We start from the raw sequence: 18,939 nt of genomic DNA on the forward strand, positions 1-18,939 counted from the left end.
ACAGTTTCAGGTGTTTCTTTCTAGCTATTTTAATACACTAAAAACTAAACAGGGATGTCTATATAATGCATAAGAATAACCTCCAGAATGATCTTTTGACTCCATTTGAAATCTCTCAGCCACTGAAACTTTATTTTGTTTCATTTCTCTTCCCCCTTTTGATCCAAGTCTTTCCCAATCCCATAATGCCAGGGCCAGGCTCATCTCCAGGAGTCATGTCTCATGTAGCCAGGGAGATTCACACCCCTGGGAATTATGTCCTACATAGTGAGGAGGGCGGTGAGTTTACCTGCAGAATTTGCTTACAGAGAAGGGCCGCATCTGAGCAACAAAAGAGGTTCTCTGGGATTGACTCTTAGGCATAATTACTTATAAGTAGGCTTAGCTTCTCCTTTAGGAATAGGTTTCATATGAGCCTTACTTTTGATGTGAAGAATTCTTAGACTTTTGTAAGAAATTGCACAAAGCAATTGATAACTTTTTGATAGTTCCTTCCTTTATAGCCAAAAGGATACAGAAACAAAGTCAGATCTATATCTTACAATACAGTGACCAATACCATTTTCTTAAAGGTACATGTATTCTGATTTTTTAAACCAAGTTTCTTAAATAATTTAACTAGCAGAAATCTCACAAAGATTCCACAATATCAAAAGGACTTTTGCATTATCAGTCTCTGATCTTTAGCAATTTTTAGGAAAAATTCTATTTCATTATTTTTCATTGTGTGATTCAGTGCTCTCAAAGAGTGACCATGCACATGGAAATTTTCTGTAACTATTTGTGAAAATGCATATTCCAAGGCCAAATTCTCATCAAATGCTGATTTGATTTTGGAGATTTGGACCCAAGAATCTACATTTTTAATGAACTATGGAGATGATGTTTCCGCCCAAGTTTGGGAACTGCTGATGGAAGTAATTTTTAACTTCCTGAAACAGACATAAGATTTTGAAGCCTAATCAAAATGGCTGCTAATTTGTATTTCTGTTTGCACCCACTAGTCTACAATTGGGATAGATATAAGGTAATTCTATATAAATGTAAGTTTTTAAAATAATTTTAATTTTGTCAATTCCTGTACCTGTATCTGTAGCCAAATGTTCTTCTTTCAAATTTAAAATAAAACCTCCTTAAGAAACACTATTGGACAACAATCATAAAACTAATTTGCAAACTTGGAGTTGCTAATGCCAAATCATGCAGGGAAAACCTCAAATAGCTTAAATTCTTCAAATGTTTTTCCATTGACCAATTTTTTCATACATGAGATTTTTAATTCTAAAGTTTGCTTATATAATTCTTTCATTAAAATATAGTCTATCTAGTTATTAGTAAAATTCTGTGCCAATGAATGGGAAACAGTTTTTTTTAATAGTTGGTGTTCCTGGTTTTACTAGTTAATGCTCATGTCTTAGTATTTCACTTCCCTTCAGTGACCCTTTTTTGCTAGTTTATTGTAATTTTAAATTAAGCAAAACCTTTCTTGCATGAAACTTTCTCCATTAATTTTTTACTGCCATATCCAATATTTATTGTATACTATATTCAAAGTGTAGTATGGCACCAAGTCATTTAAAACTTAGTCCTTATTCTCATGAGTTTGAAATCTAGTAAGAAAAAACTTTCTTCTAGTCAGAAGGTGTGTGATCTCATATATCATCAATGGTTTGGAATGTCGTTGAAGCACAAGAACCTGCCTAATACCCTAAATTAATACAATATAATTTGTTTCTAATAAAGTACTAAGAACACTGTTCCAGGTGTAGAAGATCTGAGGTGAGTCCTAGCTTCACCAGTAACTAGCCGCCAGTACTTGGGCAGTTCACAACTTTTCCATCTCTAACAGTTACTCCATTTATAAAGTAAAGGATTTGGAGATGATTTCGGAGGCGGATAAAACCAACCCTAAAACTCCACGGTTCTGCTTTTCCTGTATTCCAAATCTAGAAAAATGATCTATGGAATAAAGCCCTGCACGTGGTCCAAGTTGTTGAAATGTGTGCAAAGGATTCTAAAGCTCGAAAAGAAATCTGAGCAAAGGGAGCAAAAACCAGCCCAATGAAAATAAGTCACTTTAGGCTAATTCCGTTAGGTTCCACAAACCGAGAGCCTACCAGCTCCAAAGTTCAGAAATTTATGACCACTGGGCATAGTGATTTTCTGCCCATTTAGAAGTCGTCTTTCCTCCCAAGTTACTGCGTGAGATCACCCCCCACCCCCAACCCTTCCTTGGGACAGCTCGTGAACAGCGAGGAGGCGAGTGTGAAACACAGGCTCACCGACAACACCCTCCTCCCTAGTCGCGCCTCCTACCTACAGAAAAATGCGTTTCCAGGCAACAGCGGGCCGTGGCGTCACTTCCTGCCATTTAAACTCTGGTCCCCACCCCCTCGCTGCCCCTTCTCCTCGTTTTCACTCCCCCTCCCCTCGGCCGTGGGCTTCATTCACGCTTCCCCAGGCTGGGGCAGGGGGCGGAGGCCCGGCGCGCAGTGCGACCGCGAGTCGGGTGGGCGCCGCGCACCTGTTGTTTGCAGAAACCCGCGACCCTCGTCCGGCTCTCGGCGGGCCGCGGCAGAAGCGGCCGCTGCGGAGCCCACCCGGCAGGTGGCCGCGTGCGGGGGGTTGGCGAGCGGCGGTGCGCGGGCGCCGGACCTCCGCGGCGCCGGGACGCGATGGCGGCGGCGGAGCCCGCGAGCTCTGGCCAGCAGGCGCCGCAGGGCCAGAGCCAGGGCCAAAGGCCGCAGCCGCAGCCTCCACAGCCGCAACCCCCGCAGCAGTCGCAGCCGCAGCAGCTCGGGGGCGGCGGTAGCGGCAGCAGCAGGCACGAGAAGAGCCTGGGGCTCCTCACCACGAAGTTCGTGTCGCTGCTGCAAGAGGCCAAGGACGGCGTCCTCGATCTCAAAGCGGTGAGCCCGGGAGGCGGGGACGGGGGCGGACTTCGGAGCCCGCCAGCCGGGGAGAAGCCCCCCCACCCTGGTCGCGTGCGGCCTGGCGGCTAGGTGTGGACGCGCCCTACGGGCATCGGGCAACCCGGAAGCCGGGCCATGTGGCCTGCCCCCGGGTTCTGGACGCCGTGCTGGGGGTTGGGACCAGGGACCAGGTTGGCCCCGACCGGCCGCGTAACCAATGGGATCCGGGCGCGCGTCAACTCTCGACAAAGAGGCCCTGGACCTCCAGCCCGCCAGCGTGGCTCAGGGACCCGAGCGTGACCGCGGCTCTGTGTCCACCTGTGGCAGAGGCGCAGGGGACACCCGGGCTCCTTGCCAGGAGACACTCTCGGGATTGAATTTTGGGAATTGATGGTTTTAATAGGTGATTCTAGTTAGGATCGTGTTCCCGTTGTTAAAAAAAAATTGGTTTTGTCACCTTTTCCGGATGAAAAGAGAAAAGTGAACTTCTCTCTACACCTCTCTCTTTAAAAATAATGGTAACAAAAACTCTTCTTTGTACACATTTTCATCATCCTGATAGGAAGGATTATTTGTGACTAATTCAGAATGTTAGAGTTCTAAAAGTGGGATTTGCCAGCATACGAAAGGGGAACGTTTTATAACTTTAATTCAAAGAGGTGGAAGCGCTTGGTGAACGCTCTCCCACTTCACGGGAACGTGTGCGTCGCCCTTTGCTATGGTTCAAATTTTTCAAACAACATTCTTGGAAAGCTGTGCGGTCATACTTGACCGTTCAAGGCAGGATTTGGAAGGATTCCACAGCACTGTGGAAAAAGAATGTGGTCACTTGAATTAAAATTCTACCGGTGCACCGAATTAAAGAACCAAAGCTTTAAAAAAAAACGCCCCTCCCTGGGGGTTACCCCCACTAAATCGGGTCTTGCTGGGAGGGTTGGTGTCAGCATTCAAGGGAGTGCCCAGAGGCCCTTACCTGGCATGAAAGCGTCCCTTCGATCATCATGGCTGTGCACAAAAGCAAGGGAAGCGCATCTGAGCGGGAGGGCGCCCTCCAGTACTTTCTGAATATAAGGACAGAAGAAACGCAGGGGCCAACTTGATGTCTTCTGCAAGGGACCCTCCTCCCGGTGTAGCCCAAGGCGCGTGTTCCCTCTGTTCTCTAGATGTAGTTGTGGTCGGTAAGTGTTTATTGCATTGAATTACCTATATTGTTCTACTTTATACAAATGAGGCATTATGCACTTATTTTGTATTGGGGAAGTTTTTACTATCTTCTTTTTGAAATTTTACTTGTGGAACTATTTTCCCACCTTTAGAAATCCTTGTATATTCTCTCTCTCCCTCTCTCTCCATCTCTCTCCTTCTCTCTCCCTCTCCCCCCTCCTTTTTTTTTTTTTCTTCACCCCTGCAAGAACTATTCCTTCCTCCCTCCCTAAAAGTGCTTTATGGCATGTGGGGTCTTTAAATTATAGTGAGTTAAAATGGATTATGTTTAAAGAATTCCATAGGAAGTCCTGAGATCCTGAGATTATCAGAGAAAGCCAGGGATGTTACAAAACAGAAGTTGCAAACTGCCATTCGAAATATATTCACCTGTAGCTGGTGACTTCAGTGAAAGCAACCAGGGAACTTTGGGGTTATCCAGATAAGACAACTTCAGGGCTTCTTCCTCAACTTGCCTTGGAATATGATGGAACATTGCCTTTACTTGACATTAAATTCTTTGGCTTCCTTGTTTCATCTGTGGCATTATAATTGCTCTACAGAAGTTTCAGAGGCAGTGAATAGGATATAGAGTTTGGTGTTTTGTAACAACATTGTTTCACTCACCCTGGAACTCTCCTAAAAGTTCAAAGGTTTTTCTAGTAACATTAGGTCCCATTATATTAACCACTCTGTATTCCTAGAGTACAGTTTGAGTATCATTCTTTTTCATATTTATATGTAAAAAAAATTTTATATATTTATGTATATTTTTCATTTATCTCTATGTATGCATGTAAATCATGTATGTCAAAATCTTACATTGAAATCTTTCAAATGACTTTTCTTCTTGTGCATCATAATAAAAGGTCATTAAGATATTTTTGGCAGTACATATTGAAGATGGACTAACACAATTATAAATTTCCTCTAATTTGAAATTGTAAAGCCACTATGGAGGCAGGTGGTGTGTATCTTAGCATAAGTTATTGATACCATTTTTAAAGATGCAGTTAAAGAAACATTTATGTGAATATCAAGAAAACATTCATTAATATGGAAAAATTATGGATAGCAAAGATGACATTTAAAAAATTAATGAACCTTCAAATAAAAATCCAGTGTTTAAGAGACTGTATAGATGATATTTTCTGATTTATGACATGAAGTGCTGAAGATTAAGGGCCTAAATTCTCTGAGAGATACATTTCTTCTTGTAATATAACTAATTGAGAATATAACCTCAGGTAAAATCAATTTTAATATGGCTATTCTATTATTATGGTCTAATTTAACAATTAGGAGGGAATAGAAAAATTTCGGAAGTCGTTTGAGAAAGTTTTAGTGTTCTCCCCCCACCCCATCCCATATAGTCAGTATAACAGTGAGAGTGGAGTGGTTACTATCTCTTTCTCCCAGTGATTGATGGGATGCAAAATTATTTATTGTCCTTTCAAATTATGTGGTTGAATTTGCCAATTTATGCTGATAATAGCTAACATTTATTGATAGTTTATTATGTGCCAGACATTTTACATATATTAACTAACTTAATCCTCTTGACGACAGTGGAAGGTTGGATCAAACATTCCCTTTTTATAGCTGAGGAAAATGAATACAAGAGAGTGTAAATAATTTGCCAGAGTCACACAGCAAAACGTGGCAGAGCTAAGATTTGAAACTAGAACATTTGTTCTTATTCTGTATGCTATGCTACCTTTCAGTATGCCTCAAAAATAAAAATCTTAACTTTTTCATTTGAGTAAGGGCATGGAATCTATTTTGTACGGGAAAATGCATGGCTGTTTTTATCCCATGTACCCATGATAGAGGAGAAGCAGGCACTGAGCCTCCTGTGATGAAAATGAGGCTATGGATGGCAAATCCCACATGTCCCTCCAGGGCTTATGATCTTCCATAAACTAAATCAGGGCTCAGTTTTTCCAGAGGTAAGAATTTGAAGAAATGTCAGAGGATAATCATAACTTAAGTGTCTATATGTTGTTTTGAAAATTCTTATAATTTATAACTGAGTTTTTATATTTTATTTGTCATTTCAGTGCCATCTTGAACTTTTAAAAGCATGATCAAAATTACTTATCTCTTTAATTATAATTGTTGAGGTACAAATTGCCTGATACCTAGGTTAATGTGATAAAATTTATGGTGTTTCTTATCTCTGGGGTCCTGGCTCATACCCATTTAGGATAAGCTGATTAATACACAACCTGGAAGAAACAAATAACTTAATCTATGGCTTCAGTTTGTGACACCAAGGGAAGAATTTTAGGAAGAATTAGCCTAGGGAGAGATTTATGGGTAGGAGAGCCGGACTTGTAGTACATGCTTCAAAATTCTCAGGAGGCTGAAGCTCCACAACACTCATAAAACTGATTAATAGCTAAATGATAGGCAGTATGCTAGGTGCTTTACATGAATTAAGTCATTAAATTCTCATAACAAAACTATAAAGATGTATCTCCATTTTGCTAATTAGGAAATGGAGGCTTAACTTGCCCGATATCCACGTAAATGAGATATGAACCCAGAAAGCTGATGCCAGACTCAGTGCCCTTAACCACTGTGTTACATAGAAGGTGGACCTACCTCCAAGTTGCGATGTGAATTGAAAAATAACTTTATTAAGTAAGGAAAAAAAGAAGGTGGGGGGGTTGGGGAGAGCCAGGCATCTCATTTTTTTTCCAGTTCTGGACAGGATAAACTGGCCTATAGTTTAAGTCAGTAGTTCTGGGTTCTTGGTCCTGATGCTGCCACTTTCCAGCAGTATGTCCTTGAGTAAGCCCCATATCCTGTGTCTCTTATTAAAATGGAATCTGTGACTAGAGTATAGCTGTCCCAAGGAGGAAGTGGGGGTGGGGGTGGGGGTGGGGGTGAAACAACAGAATCTTCTGGAATGCTTGTTAAAAATATAGATTCCAAGGTCAGGCCTGAGAAATCTGATTCTCTATGGCTGGGGAAGGGACCTGGCAAACTTTAGTTTAAACAAATACCCCAGGTGATTTTGATGACTACTTGAGGTTCAAGAACCACTGAACAATAGAATGAGTTCTGCTTTTCTTTTAAATTTGAAGTTATTAATTTAGGGACCTAATTTTGAGTAGAGATGAGTCAGCTTTGAGAGTACTATTTATAAACGTATAATAATGAGATCCACTTTTACAGTACAATTCCATTCGACTGTACTTTTAGGGAAAATAAAATTCTGAAGTTTTGGATTTAATTTTTTAAAGAGGAGAGCAAGATCAGTGCATCTTCAGCTGAATCTCCTGCATCTTTTGTGTTCCAGGGGTCTGAACAATGAGATGATGCTCAGAATGATGCAAGAGGCTCAGTCACTGAGGAAGGCTCCTTTCCTCTAATTAATAGTAGGCAGGAATGTAGCCATTTTAAAGATTCTCAACAAGGGTAGGAATAAGGAAATTCCGGTTGAGCCTCTCAGTTAACTAGGAGATTGTATTAGTCAGTGTGTCCAGGCATTTTAGGTAAGCTTTCACTGTTTTATAGATCATTTCCATAGTTTTATTTCACACTAAAACACATATGAATAGAAAAATAAGAAGTCATGTCAAGAAGCTTCTAGTCATACAGAATGTAAACATGCCCACATTTGTTAAACTTCCATGTTTTGGAAGTGATGACTGTTCTTGCCCTTAAGTCGTAAGTGGATATGAATATGGAGAAGTTATAGCTTAGGCTAGAGCCTGGTTTGTGTGCTGTTCTGGTGGGGTGGAACAGGGTGGGAGTATGGAATGTTAATGGGAGAAATCTTACCTTACAACAGAATATACACCTGGCATGGATTTTGTTGTTGTGGGTTTTGTTTGGTTGTTTATGTTGAAACAGATTAACCTGTGTGGCATGAAGCCTGGTGATACACAGATAAGTAACTGTATTGCATTTTAAGGTCTGAGTGAATATTACTTACTAGAACTTTTTTTTTCATCTACTTTGGAAGATAATTGAATCTGTTAAATTAGTTGTAATATTAGACACTTTTACATTTAATAAATTCCTGCTTTGGCAGGTAACGTTTACAAAGCTGATTTTTTTTTTTTTTTTTTTTTTTACGAATATTCTGTGTTCATTGTGGAAATACTAGACAGTATTTCCCCTGTTCACTGACATCACCATGAAGCAGTCTGTTTCTCCTGACCAGCCCAGATGCTGAGTGGAACTGAAATGCTATGGCAGGGTATGGTCCTGGAGAAGCCTAAGATTGGGGTGACCCATTTCCCCCACTCCAGAGCCCCACGTGCTAGCCCTCGGAGCTGAGAGACCCCAGCAGTGCTGAAGTTTTCGTTTTGAACGGGCTCACTGACTATTGTTCACGATTGCTATAAAATGTGTATCTCTAAACATAACCCCTAAAATTCCCAATTTCCAGTCACAAGGAGAAAAATCTTTTAAAAAGAAAAAGAGAAAAAACCTGCAAAGGAAAGATTCAGATCAGTATTGGACACCACAGTTGCTATGTTGGATGCCAAAAGAGAAACAGACATTTTTGGATTTGTAAAGCATACACTCTTTATAGGAAAAAATCATTTAAGAGATTGCTGCAGCTAAATGAAAACCGAATTAGATTTAAAATGTCAGGATTAGCAAAGACAAAATATGAGAAATAGCAATGGGCACTGAAACTAGAGTAGAAGGGTTTCTAATGTGAACTCTGTGGTTCTCAACTGGGTTGAGAAAGGATTTTTTAAATAGAAGTATGTATGAGAGAAAATAAAATTCAAGTAACATTCTAGATGTTTTAACGACGTCTGCGATGCATGGGCCAAAATATGCTACCATCCTCATTTTTTTTTTTTTTTAAATGCAAGGAGAGATTTATTTAATTCTCGATATTGATAGAAATAAAAAGTGAGTATAAATATGTTATTAAAACTAATTTATTAGACTAGAAATATGCTTTGAACTGCTTTCTCACTTAAAGGGGCAAAAACACAGAAAGCTTTAATAATCCAATAAAAAGGAACAAAAAAAACTCAGAAAATAAACATGAAGACATAATACTCAGAAAATATAAAATAAGTAATAAATTGGAACCCTTTTACTAAAGTGCGTGTGATTGTATTCAGTTTCTTTGTCTTTTTAATAAAGTTGTTTGGATGAAAAAAAGGCAGAATTCAGGCATATGTTGTTTACAAGGAATGCACTGACAAATCAAAAGAATCAGAAAGGTTAAATTAAGGTACAGCGGGAAAGGGGAAAGATGCAGATGACTTTGAAGCTGGTATCTCCAAGAATGAGCAGACCTGTGAGCATGCCCTTTTGGCTTACATACCAGATGTGAAACAACTAATTGTTGGGGTTAACAAAATGGATTCCACTGAGCCACCACACAGCCAGAAGAGATATGAGGAAATCATTAAGGAAGTCAACATCAATTTTAAGGAAATTGGCCACAACTCAACACAGTCGCATTTGTGTCAATTTCTGGTTGGAATTGGAACAATATGATGGAGTCGAGTGTTCACATACCTTGGTTCAAGGGATGGAAGGTCCCCTGTAAGGATGGCAATGCCAGTGCAGCCACGCTGCTTGAAGCTCTGGATTGCATCCTGCCACCTACTTGTCCAACTGACAAACCCTTGTATCTGCCTCTCCAGGATGTAAAAAATAAAGGTGCTATTAGTATGTCTTTGTGGTCCAAGTGGGGACTGATGTTCTCAAACCAGGCATGGTGGTCACTGTTACAACTGACATAAAGACTGTTGAAATGACCATGAAGTTCTGAGTGATGTTCTTCCTTGGCACAGTGTGGGCTTCAATATCAAGAATGTGTCTATAAAAGATGTTCCTTGTGGCATTGTGGCTGGTGACAGCGTAAATGACCCACCAATGGAAGCAGCTGGCCTCACTGCTCCAGTGATTATCCTGAACCATCCTGGCCAAATCGGGGCTGGCTATGCACCTGTGCTGGGTTGTCACACTGCCTGCAGTTTGCAGAAGATTTGCAAAACAAATGAGCTGTCAAGCTACAAAAAGATATGGAGGAACCTAAATGCATACGAAGTAAAAGAAGCCAGTCTGAAAATATTATATACTCTATGATTTCAACTATATGATATTCCGGGAAATGGGAAAACCACAGAGACAGTAAAAAGATCCATAGTTGCCATGGGTTCAGGGAGAGGGGAAGGGGATGAACAGGTGCAGTAGAGGGATTTTTAGGGCAGTGAAACTATTCTGTATGATACTGTAATGGTGGCTACATGACATCATGCATTTGTCAAAACCCAGAAACTATACAACCCACATAGTGAACCCTAATGGAAACCATGGACTTTAGTTACTAATAATTAATCAGTATTGACTCATCAAATGTCTCTGGCTTGTCAGCTGAATGGGTGGTAGTGATTTTCATTTAGAAGTTATATAAAGGTGAAAAGATTTTAGGAAAGAAAAGGTAAATTCAGTTCTGGGCATGTATGAGAAGCCTATAGGTCATCCTGGAGTACATGTTGGGCAGCCTGTAGGAATTGCAGATCTGGAGCCCAAGAAAAAGATGAGGGCTACCATGTCATTTGGAAATAACTGATTTATGAGCTGGTTAAAGGAGAAGATTTAGAGTGAACAGGAATGAGAATGGAACTCTGGGGAATATCTGTCTTTCAGGAACAGCAGAGAAAACAGAGACTGAGAAGGAGCAGCTGAAGACTTAGAAAAACCTGGAAGTTCTGGTGGCACTGAGGCCAAGGGTCAGCCAACCAGTGTCAAGTGTTGTAGAGGATACCACAGCACTTAGTAGTACTCCTTAGATTTAGTTAACAGAGGACATTAAAATATTATCCTTGAACATTTTATTCATTTAGATATTTTGAATTATTTCCACTTCTGATAATCTGTACTAAAGAATTACTGGATCAACAGATAATAAACATTTAATGAATGATGCAAATGCTTTACAAAAAGATAATAGTTTATACTCCCAAATTAGCTGCATATGATTATGCTGAGCCACTGCACCCCCTCAGAAGTAGCATAGTGGTTAAAAGTATGCATTCTGGAGTTACACTGGTTCAAATCCTGACTTCACCATTTACATGCTTTGGGCAAGTTATTGAGTCTTGGTTTCCTCATTTGCAATAATTTATAGTACCTGCTTCATGTGCAATTATTAGAGGAGTTGTAAAGATGAGCTCTTACTCTTAAAACACGTAACAGTGCCTGGCACACAGTTAAGTGCTGCTATCACTCTTGTTAGTGAGATAGATAAAGAGATAGATCAATCAAAATTGGATATTGTAATGTTTTCATATTTTGAAAATTTAAAAGATGATGAATAATAGTATTTTTTCTTAGTCAACTTTATAGTTGTATAATTTACACACATTAAACTGTACCCATTTTAAGTGTACAGTTTGAGTTTTGACAAATGTTTATACCTGTTTAATCACCATCACAGTTAGATGTGAAATATTTCCATGGCTCCAAACAGTTCCCTTTTGCCTTTTCCCAGTCAGTCTGGGCCCAGGCAACTGTTACTTTGATTTCCTATGGATTAGAATGTTCTTTTCTAAACTTTCGTGTCAGTGGAATCATACAGGATGTATTCTTTTGGGTTTGGCTTCTTTCAGCATGATGTTTTTGAGATTCATTTATGTTATGTTTACCAATGGTTCATTCCCTTGTATCACCAAGTTGTGTTTCATTTTATTGATTACACATAATTTATCCCTTCTCATGTTGTTTCCAATTTTTGGATACGATTAATATAGCCATGAACATTCATTTACCAGTCTTAGGGGGAACATATCTCTGTTTTTAATTTGCATTCTTTTGATTTGATTATTATTTCTTTATTAACTCATTAAAAGTTTGAAAACTAGAGAGCGGGACATCTGGCTTCCAAGTGGGGGCCTTTTTGTCCTGCATGACAAGACAGCAAGTTCAAAAGGGGTGATATTGTGAAAGGCAAGAAGATTTTTGTTCAGAAGTATGCCCAGTGCCACACCATGGAAAAGGAAGGCAAGCACAAGACTGTGCCAAATCTGCACAGTCTGCTTGGGTGGAAGACAGGTCAGTCCCCTGGATTCTCTTGTGCAGATGCCAACAAGAACAAAGGCATCACTCGGGGAGAGGAGGCACTGATGTAGTATTTGGAGAATCCCAAGAAGTACATCCCTGGAACAAAAATGATCCTTGCTGGCATTAAGAAGAAGGCAGAAAGGGCAGACTTGAGAGCTTATCTCAAAAATCTACTAATGAGTAATAGTTGGCCACTGCATTATTTATTACAAAACAGAGATGTCTTGTGATTTTTTTTACATGGACCACGTTTAAATTGACCTCATATGCCAGAATTGAGATCATGAATGGCTGATAGAATATTTTTGTTGTACAGTCCTGAGTAAATAAGGTTGGCTTATAGTTAAATGAGTATGATCAAGCTTTTTGAATTTTGATAGTAATTCTGGTTCAGCAAGTGCTATCACTGTTTCCCCCTTCTAAAGGTATAACTGGACTTGAGACTAGGTTGAATTAGTAATGTTCAACTTTTCACAAAGATGGTGAATGCCAGCTTATAACCTGTAGGAACTGGTTTTATATTTAGAGTAATATAACTAGTTTTATGACTATATTTAAGAACTAGGGAAGTACCTTCTCTGTCTCATAGAACAGAGCAAGACTCACCTGGGTTTCAGTTGGTGTCTGTCAGCCTGTTTAAAGGCAGGTGCTGGAAATAAGGTAGATATGTCCACTTTATCTTTTTTGGTCTTAACTGTGTCAGTCTAATTAAAATTCCCTGTATCTGAAATGTTGTCTTTTAAATAACAAAAGGCATTTTGATGTGGTTTATGTGTAATACCAAATAAAGAATGCAGATCACGTAAAAAAAAAAAGAAAAACAGAAGTTTGAAAGCTTTTTCAAGAAGGTTAACAATTTTTAAAAAAATTTTTTATGAAGTCTGACTTGTGTCCATTTTTAAATTTGTGGTCTTATGTTTTCTGAGACATCTGTATAAGCTCTTTGTATATTAAAATATCATTGTTATAGTTATTTTTTCCAGTTATTTCTTGTTAATTTTTATGAGTTTAAATTATTGAGACAGTCAAATATTTATCTGTTTCTTTTTATTTCTTGTATAGATTTAACACTTTAGAAGTTCCCGGTGAAGGATATTTTTGACATTTTGATGTATATGTGTGTGCACGAGTGTGTGTGTTTGTGTGTGTTTGAGCAAGTAGTTTTAGGGGTTTTAATCAGTATTCAGAGTAAGCTGTTGGTCACAGTTTTGAGGGCAGCCAAAATGGATTTGCCTTGGTTCACATTCATCTATAATCCTTTTGAGATTTTTACTATTATTTTAAAAGCCATACCTGACTAGTTTATTCTACCTGAATATGATGAATTTAGGTATATAGAAAACACTGTTTATCCTTTAGGTAATGAGATTTTGTCCAAATTTGAGTTTTCTGATTAGTTGAGGATGTATCTCTGTTAATAACATTAATAAAAATGTAATCTTACTAGTTTGAAATTTTTCCAAATGCATTACACATGTCTTTGTCTTCTTGAGTTAAAAATTCTGTATATGGTTTTAGTTTTTGGGTAACTCAAGAGAGTCATGATGGATATTCTTTTTTGTATTCTTTGAAAGTAACAGCCTCAAAGCTTTTGGAAGTATGTTGGATAACTGCTATGCTAAATGGCCCCTGCTTTCTAGGCTTTGTGAGTTTTTTGTCCCTTTTATACTTTTTTTCTTGTCCCTTGATTGCCGCCTGGGTGCCTCCCTAGTGGTCCAGGTGGTTACTTCTAATTCTCCTGTGGACTTTGACACTAAATAGCCCCAACTGTAAGGAATCAAATAAAAGTAGGAGTAAATAGGCTCCAAATGGGGTGAACTCTTTAAGTAGTAAAAATATACCTTTTTAATATATATGTATGCTGTCCAGAAGCCTTTTTATCTATTTCTTATCACGTGACTGTGTTCTGAATGGTTAAGGTTAATGAATCATACCAGACAAGTAAGGTTTGCCCTAGTACATTCCATGATATACCTTTCAATGAACAATATTTCGTTATCACTTTAGATGAGAAATTGGATCAATAATAGTTATAATAGCTAACGTGAATGTAATGCTTACCATGTGCCAGGCACCCTCCTACGTGTTTAAATCTGTTAACTCATTTAATCCTCACAACAACAACGTCTTAACAGTTATCTTAACAGATGAGGCACAGAGTCTAAGTAACTTGCCCAGGGTCAGATAGCTAGTAAGCAAGGCCCTTCCCAGAGCCAGTGTTATCAACCTCTAAGCTCTGCTCCCACTGGTAGAATATCAGATGCACACTTAATCTTGCTCCTGTTTTAGAAAATTAATGGGAATTTATAAAAAGAGAATTTCCAAAGCAAGCAACTGAGAACTTAAGCAAACAGTCTCTAGATCTTGCAATTTACAGATTTCAGAAGTTCCACAGGCTTTTCCTAAAAAAACTAGATACTTTATTAAATATCTTCTTTTTTCTTCTGCATAGTTTGGTGACATGAGTAAGACAGGTATAAATGAGGTTCCCCTTAAAAGCTTATGCAAAGTTTATTCAAAATAAAAATTTAAAAAATTGAAGCTTTATGCATTTCAAAAATATTTTAGTACAGCAGCAGTTAGTTTGGGGTAGCTAAGCCACTGAAGATTTTTTTTTGGAGAGAATCCTCTTTTTAGACAAGGTTCTGATTAGAAATTAAAGCAATAATTATGTGCTTAGCACAGCTTTTGGAGGGAGTTCTTTGTGTCCTTGAAGTAAATTATTTATTTTTGGTATTTAATTTCCTTATTGATTTAATATCCATTGCAGAACCATTGAAAGCACACAAGTGGCCTGTTCCGGGAACTTTTCCCTTTTTGCCCCCACCTTAAGTAATCTTTCTTTTTTCAGACCTCTTGTAATACTTTATCTCTACCTATGGGACTGTTCCATTTTTCAGCCTCCTTCTACAAGGTGACAATCACAGTCCCAATGCATTAGATATGTATGCAACATTTTTGTTATTGGTTATTATTTTTGAATTCATGATTAAGTGGAAATGAAGATCTTCCTGCTTTTTTCAGACCATTTTATACACTCCAGGTGAAACCATAGACCCAGGGGTACTTGTTGAGTTGGTTGTTTAATGCAATCATATAGCTCGGGAATTTTGAGCTGTGCACCAATTTTATTTAAAGTCTTTTAAAATAAGTCTTTTATATAAGCCCATTTGAAAATGTTTTGCCACAAATTTATTTCAAAAAGATATATTACTGATAAATTCCACCTCGATGATTCATTTGCCTTCTAAGTCTGTTTCCTACAAAACTTCATAGGAAGTTTTATCACACTCTTGTGAGCATTAAAATTAGATAACATCTTAAGATCCTATTATGCAATTATCCCATTGGAATTATCCCATTCCTGGCTTATAAAAGCTTTTCTTTAACCTTAGATTGGACTCAAAACATACTATATATTAATTCTTGTTAACAGTGTTTGAAATTAACTAATAATCAGTCCAAATCTTTGACACTTATCACCGGGTAGTTCAACCTAAAATACCATGTGGCAGGATTGAAAGTGAATTCACTCAGTTTTCTTCTTTTCTCATTAAAATTTTGTAGTATAGACAGTTTAATGCATCACTTGGGACCACTCCCACCTTATTTTCAGGATCCCGACTCTGTGTGTCTGCACATGTGTATAACTCACTGATTTTATATAGTATTTCTCTTGCACTTTTTTGATTTTTAGATTCTGGCCTCCTCACTGTAAGGTTAGTTTCTGAACCACAGTAGCGAGTACATTAAGTATACACATACTGACTATTGTGGTCCTGAAAGAGTATAAAGTACCTGCTTTGCAGATGGAGAACCTGAAAGACAGCATGTTTTCCGTTGTTATCGATTTGGTGTTAGCTTTTTTGAATGCAGCATCATGCTCCCTCAGAACATCCTTGAGCCACAACTAATCCTAACTCAAATAAAGCTACCACATAATCTCTCTCCCTTTCCCATCTGACACTGGGTCTTAGTTGACTCTTTTGTTAAATTGAAGGGGTGGGGCTAAATGGGTTCTATAGCCCATTAGCACTTATGTGCCACGTCTCCTGGCTCTCCTGATTTTTTATTTTTTTTGTCTTGCCCGCCTTTTTTTTTTTTTTTTTTTTTGCATTTTTTTTTTGCATTTTTATTGAGATTGTTCAGATACCATACAATTATCCAAAGTTCCAAAGTGTACAATCACTTGCCCCTGGGTTCCCTCATACAGCTGTGCATCCATCACACTTAATTTTTGTTCAATTTTTAGAAACTTTTCATTACTCCAGACAAGAAATAAAGTGAAAGATGAAAAAAGAAAAAAAGAAAAGGAAACTCTAAACCTCCCCTATCCCTAACCAACCCCCCTCAATTGTTGACTCCTAGTATTGATATAGTACGTTTGTTACTGTTTATGAAAAAATGTTGAAATACTACTAACTGTAGTATATAGTTTGTAATAGGTATATAGTTCTTCCCTATATGCCCCTCTATTATTAACTTCTAATTGTATTGTCATACATTTGTTCTGGTTCATGAAGTGATTTCTAGTATTTGTACAGTTGATCATGGACATTGCTCACCATAGGATTCAGTTTTATACATTTCCATCTTTTGACCTCCAGCTTTCCTTCTGGTGACATAAATGACTCTGAGCTTCCCCTTTCCACCTCATTCACACACCATTCGGCGCTGTTAGTTATTCTCACATCTTGCTACCAACACCCGTGTTCATTTCCAAACATTTAAGTTCATCCTAATTGAACATTCTGCTCATACTAAGCAAGAGCATCTACATTTCTTCCACAAGGCAGGAGGGAGAGTCAAAGAAGGTAGAGAGGCAAAAGAAAGAGGAAACAAAAAAAATGACAGCTAGGAAGCAGCAAAAGGAAAAATAACCTTAAATCAAAGTAGAATAAAGAATCAGACAATACCACCAATGTCAAGTGTCTAACATGCCTCCTCTACCCCCCCATCTGCATTCACCTTGGTATATCACCTTTGTTACATTAAAGGAAGCATAATACAATGATTCTATTAGTTATAGTCTCTAGTTTATGCTGATTGCATCCCTCCCCCAATGCCTCCCCATTTTAAACACCTTGCAAGGTTGACATTTGCTTGTTCTGCCTCGTAAAAGAACATATTTGTACATTTTATCACAATTGTTGAATACTCTAGATTTCACCAAGTTACACAGTCCCAGTCGTTATCTTTCCTCCTTTCTTGTGGTGTCTCACATGCTCCCCATCTTTCTCTCTCAACCGTATTCATAGTTACCTTTGTTCAGTGTACTTACATTGTTGTGCTACCATCTCCCAAAATTGTGTTCCAAACCACACACTCCTGTCTTCTATCACCCTGTAGTGCTCCCTTTAGTATTTCCTGTAGGGCAGGTGTCTTGTTCACAAAGTCTCTCATTGTCTGTCTGTCAGAAAATGTTTTGAGCTCTCCCTCATATTCGAAGGACAGCTTTGCTGGATACAGGATTCTTGGTTGGTGGTTTTTCTCTTTCAGTATCTTACATATATCACACCACTTCCTTCTTGCCTCCATGGTTTCTGCTGAGAGATCCGCACATAGTCTTATTAAGCTTCCTTTGTATGTAATGGATCGCTTTTCTCTTGCTGCTTTCAGGATTCTCTCTTTGTCTTTGACATTTGATAATCTGATTATTAAGTATCTTGGCGTAGGCCTCTTCATCTCTCTTCTGTTTGGAGTACGCTGCGCTTCTTGGATCTGTAATTTTATGTCTTTCATAAGAGATGGGAAATTTTCATTAATTATTTCCTCTATTATTGCTTCTGCCCCCTTTCCCTTCTCTTCTCCTTCTGGGACACCAATGATACGTACATTATTGTACTTTGTTTCATCCTTGAGTTCCCGGAGACGTTGCTCATATTTTTTCATTCTTTTCTCCATCTGCTACTTTGCGTGTAGGCTTTCAGGTGTTTTGTTCTCCAGTTCCTGAGTGTTTTCTTCTGCCTCTTGAGATCTGCTGTTGTATGTTTCCATTGTGTCTTTCATCTCTTGTGTTGTGCCTTTCATTTCCATAGATTCTACTAGTAGGTTTTTTGAACTTTTGATTTCTGCCGTATACATGTCCAGTGCTTCCTTTACAGCCTCTATCTCTTTTGCAATATCTTCTCTAAACTTTTTGAATTGATTTAGCATTAGTTGTTTAAATTCCTGTATCTCAGTTGAAGTGTACGTTGTTCCTTTGACTGGGCCATAACTTTGTTTTTCTTAGTGTAGGTTGTAATTTTCTGTTGTCTAGGCATGGTTTCCTTGGTTATCCAAATCAGGTTTTCCCAGACCAGACTTGCCCGCCTCTTAAAAGTAGCAGAAGCATTAATTTTATTCAACCTATAAGCATCACTTTGTTCACCACTGGTAAAAGATAGTATTTTTAAAAAAGGATTTCATATTTGAAGGGGAGATCTGTTTCTTTCAGTTTTGTTTTGAGTTGGGGGGGGTTACTAGATGCTTCCTTTCTAGTTATATAGGCCAAATCCTGTTGTAAAAAATGTAACCACTGAAAGTAAATTTGATATATGCGGCTATAGTCGCAAGCAGGGGAGTGAGGATGGCGACTTACTTTCTTCTGCCTACCCCTTGCCTGTACCCAGACAGTTCTCCACAGCTGGAGAAGAATACACAATGATGCCTATGGGCCTCATTTAAATTCATGGCCTCTAGGCCTCAAAAAGGTCAGTAGTGCTGCTGGGTGGTCAATTCTCTATTACCCACTTTCTCATACTCCTAGATGAATATCTCACACTTTCTC

At 38.6% G+C, this 18,939-nt stretch overlaps 1 protein-coding gene across 2 annotated transcripts in view; it reads left to right on the top strand.

Moving 5' to 3' along the window:
• Positions 1-2,392: 2,392 nt before the first annotated feature.
• E2F5 (E2F transcription factor 5) overlaps positions 2,393-18,939 on the top strand; it is a 36,742-nt gene continuing 20,195 nt past the window's right edge. For both annotated transcript variants that reach the window (XM_037803065.1, XM_037803066.1), the window contains exon 1: positions 2,393-2,909. In XM_037803065.1, coding sequence (XP_037658993.1) covers positions 2,676-2,909 — 234 coding nt within the window. In that variant the 5' untranslated portion in view covers positions 2,393-2,675. The remainder of the gene's footprint in view (positions 2,910-18,939) is intronic.

This window comes from Choloepus didactylus, chromosome 14 (assembly GCF_015220235.1).
Source record: "Choloepus didactylus isolate mChoDid1 chromosome 14, mChoDid1.pri, whole genome shotgun sequence".
Lineage (NCBI taxonomy): Eukaryota > Metazoa > Chordata > Mammalia > Pilosa > Megalonychidae > Choloepus > Choloepus didactylus.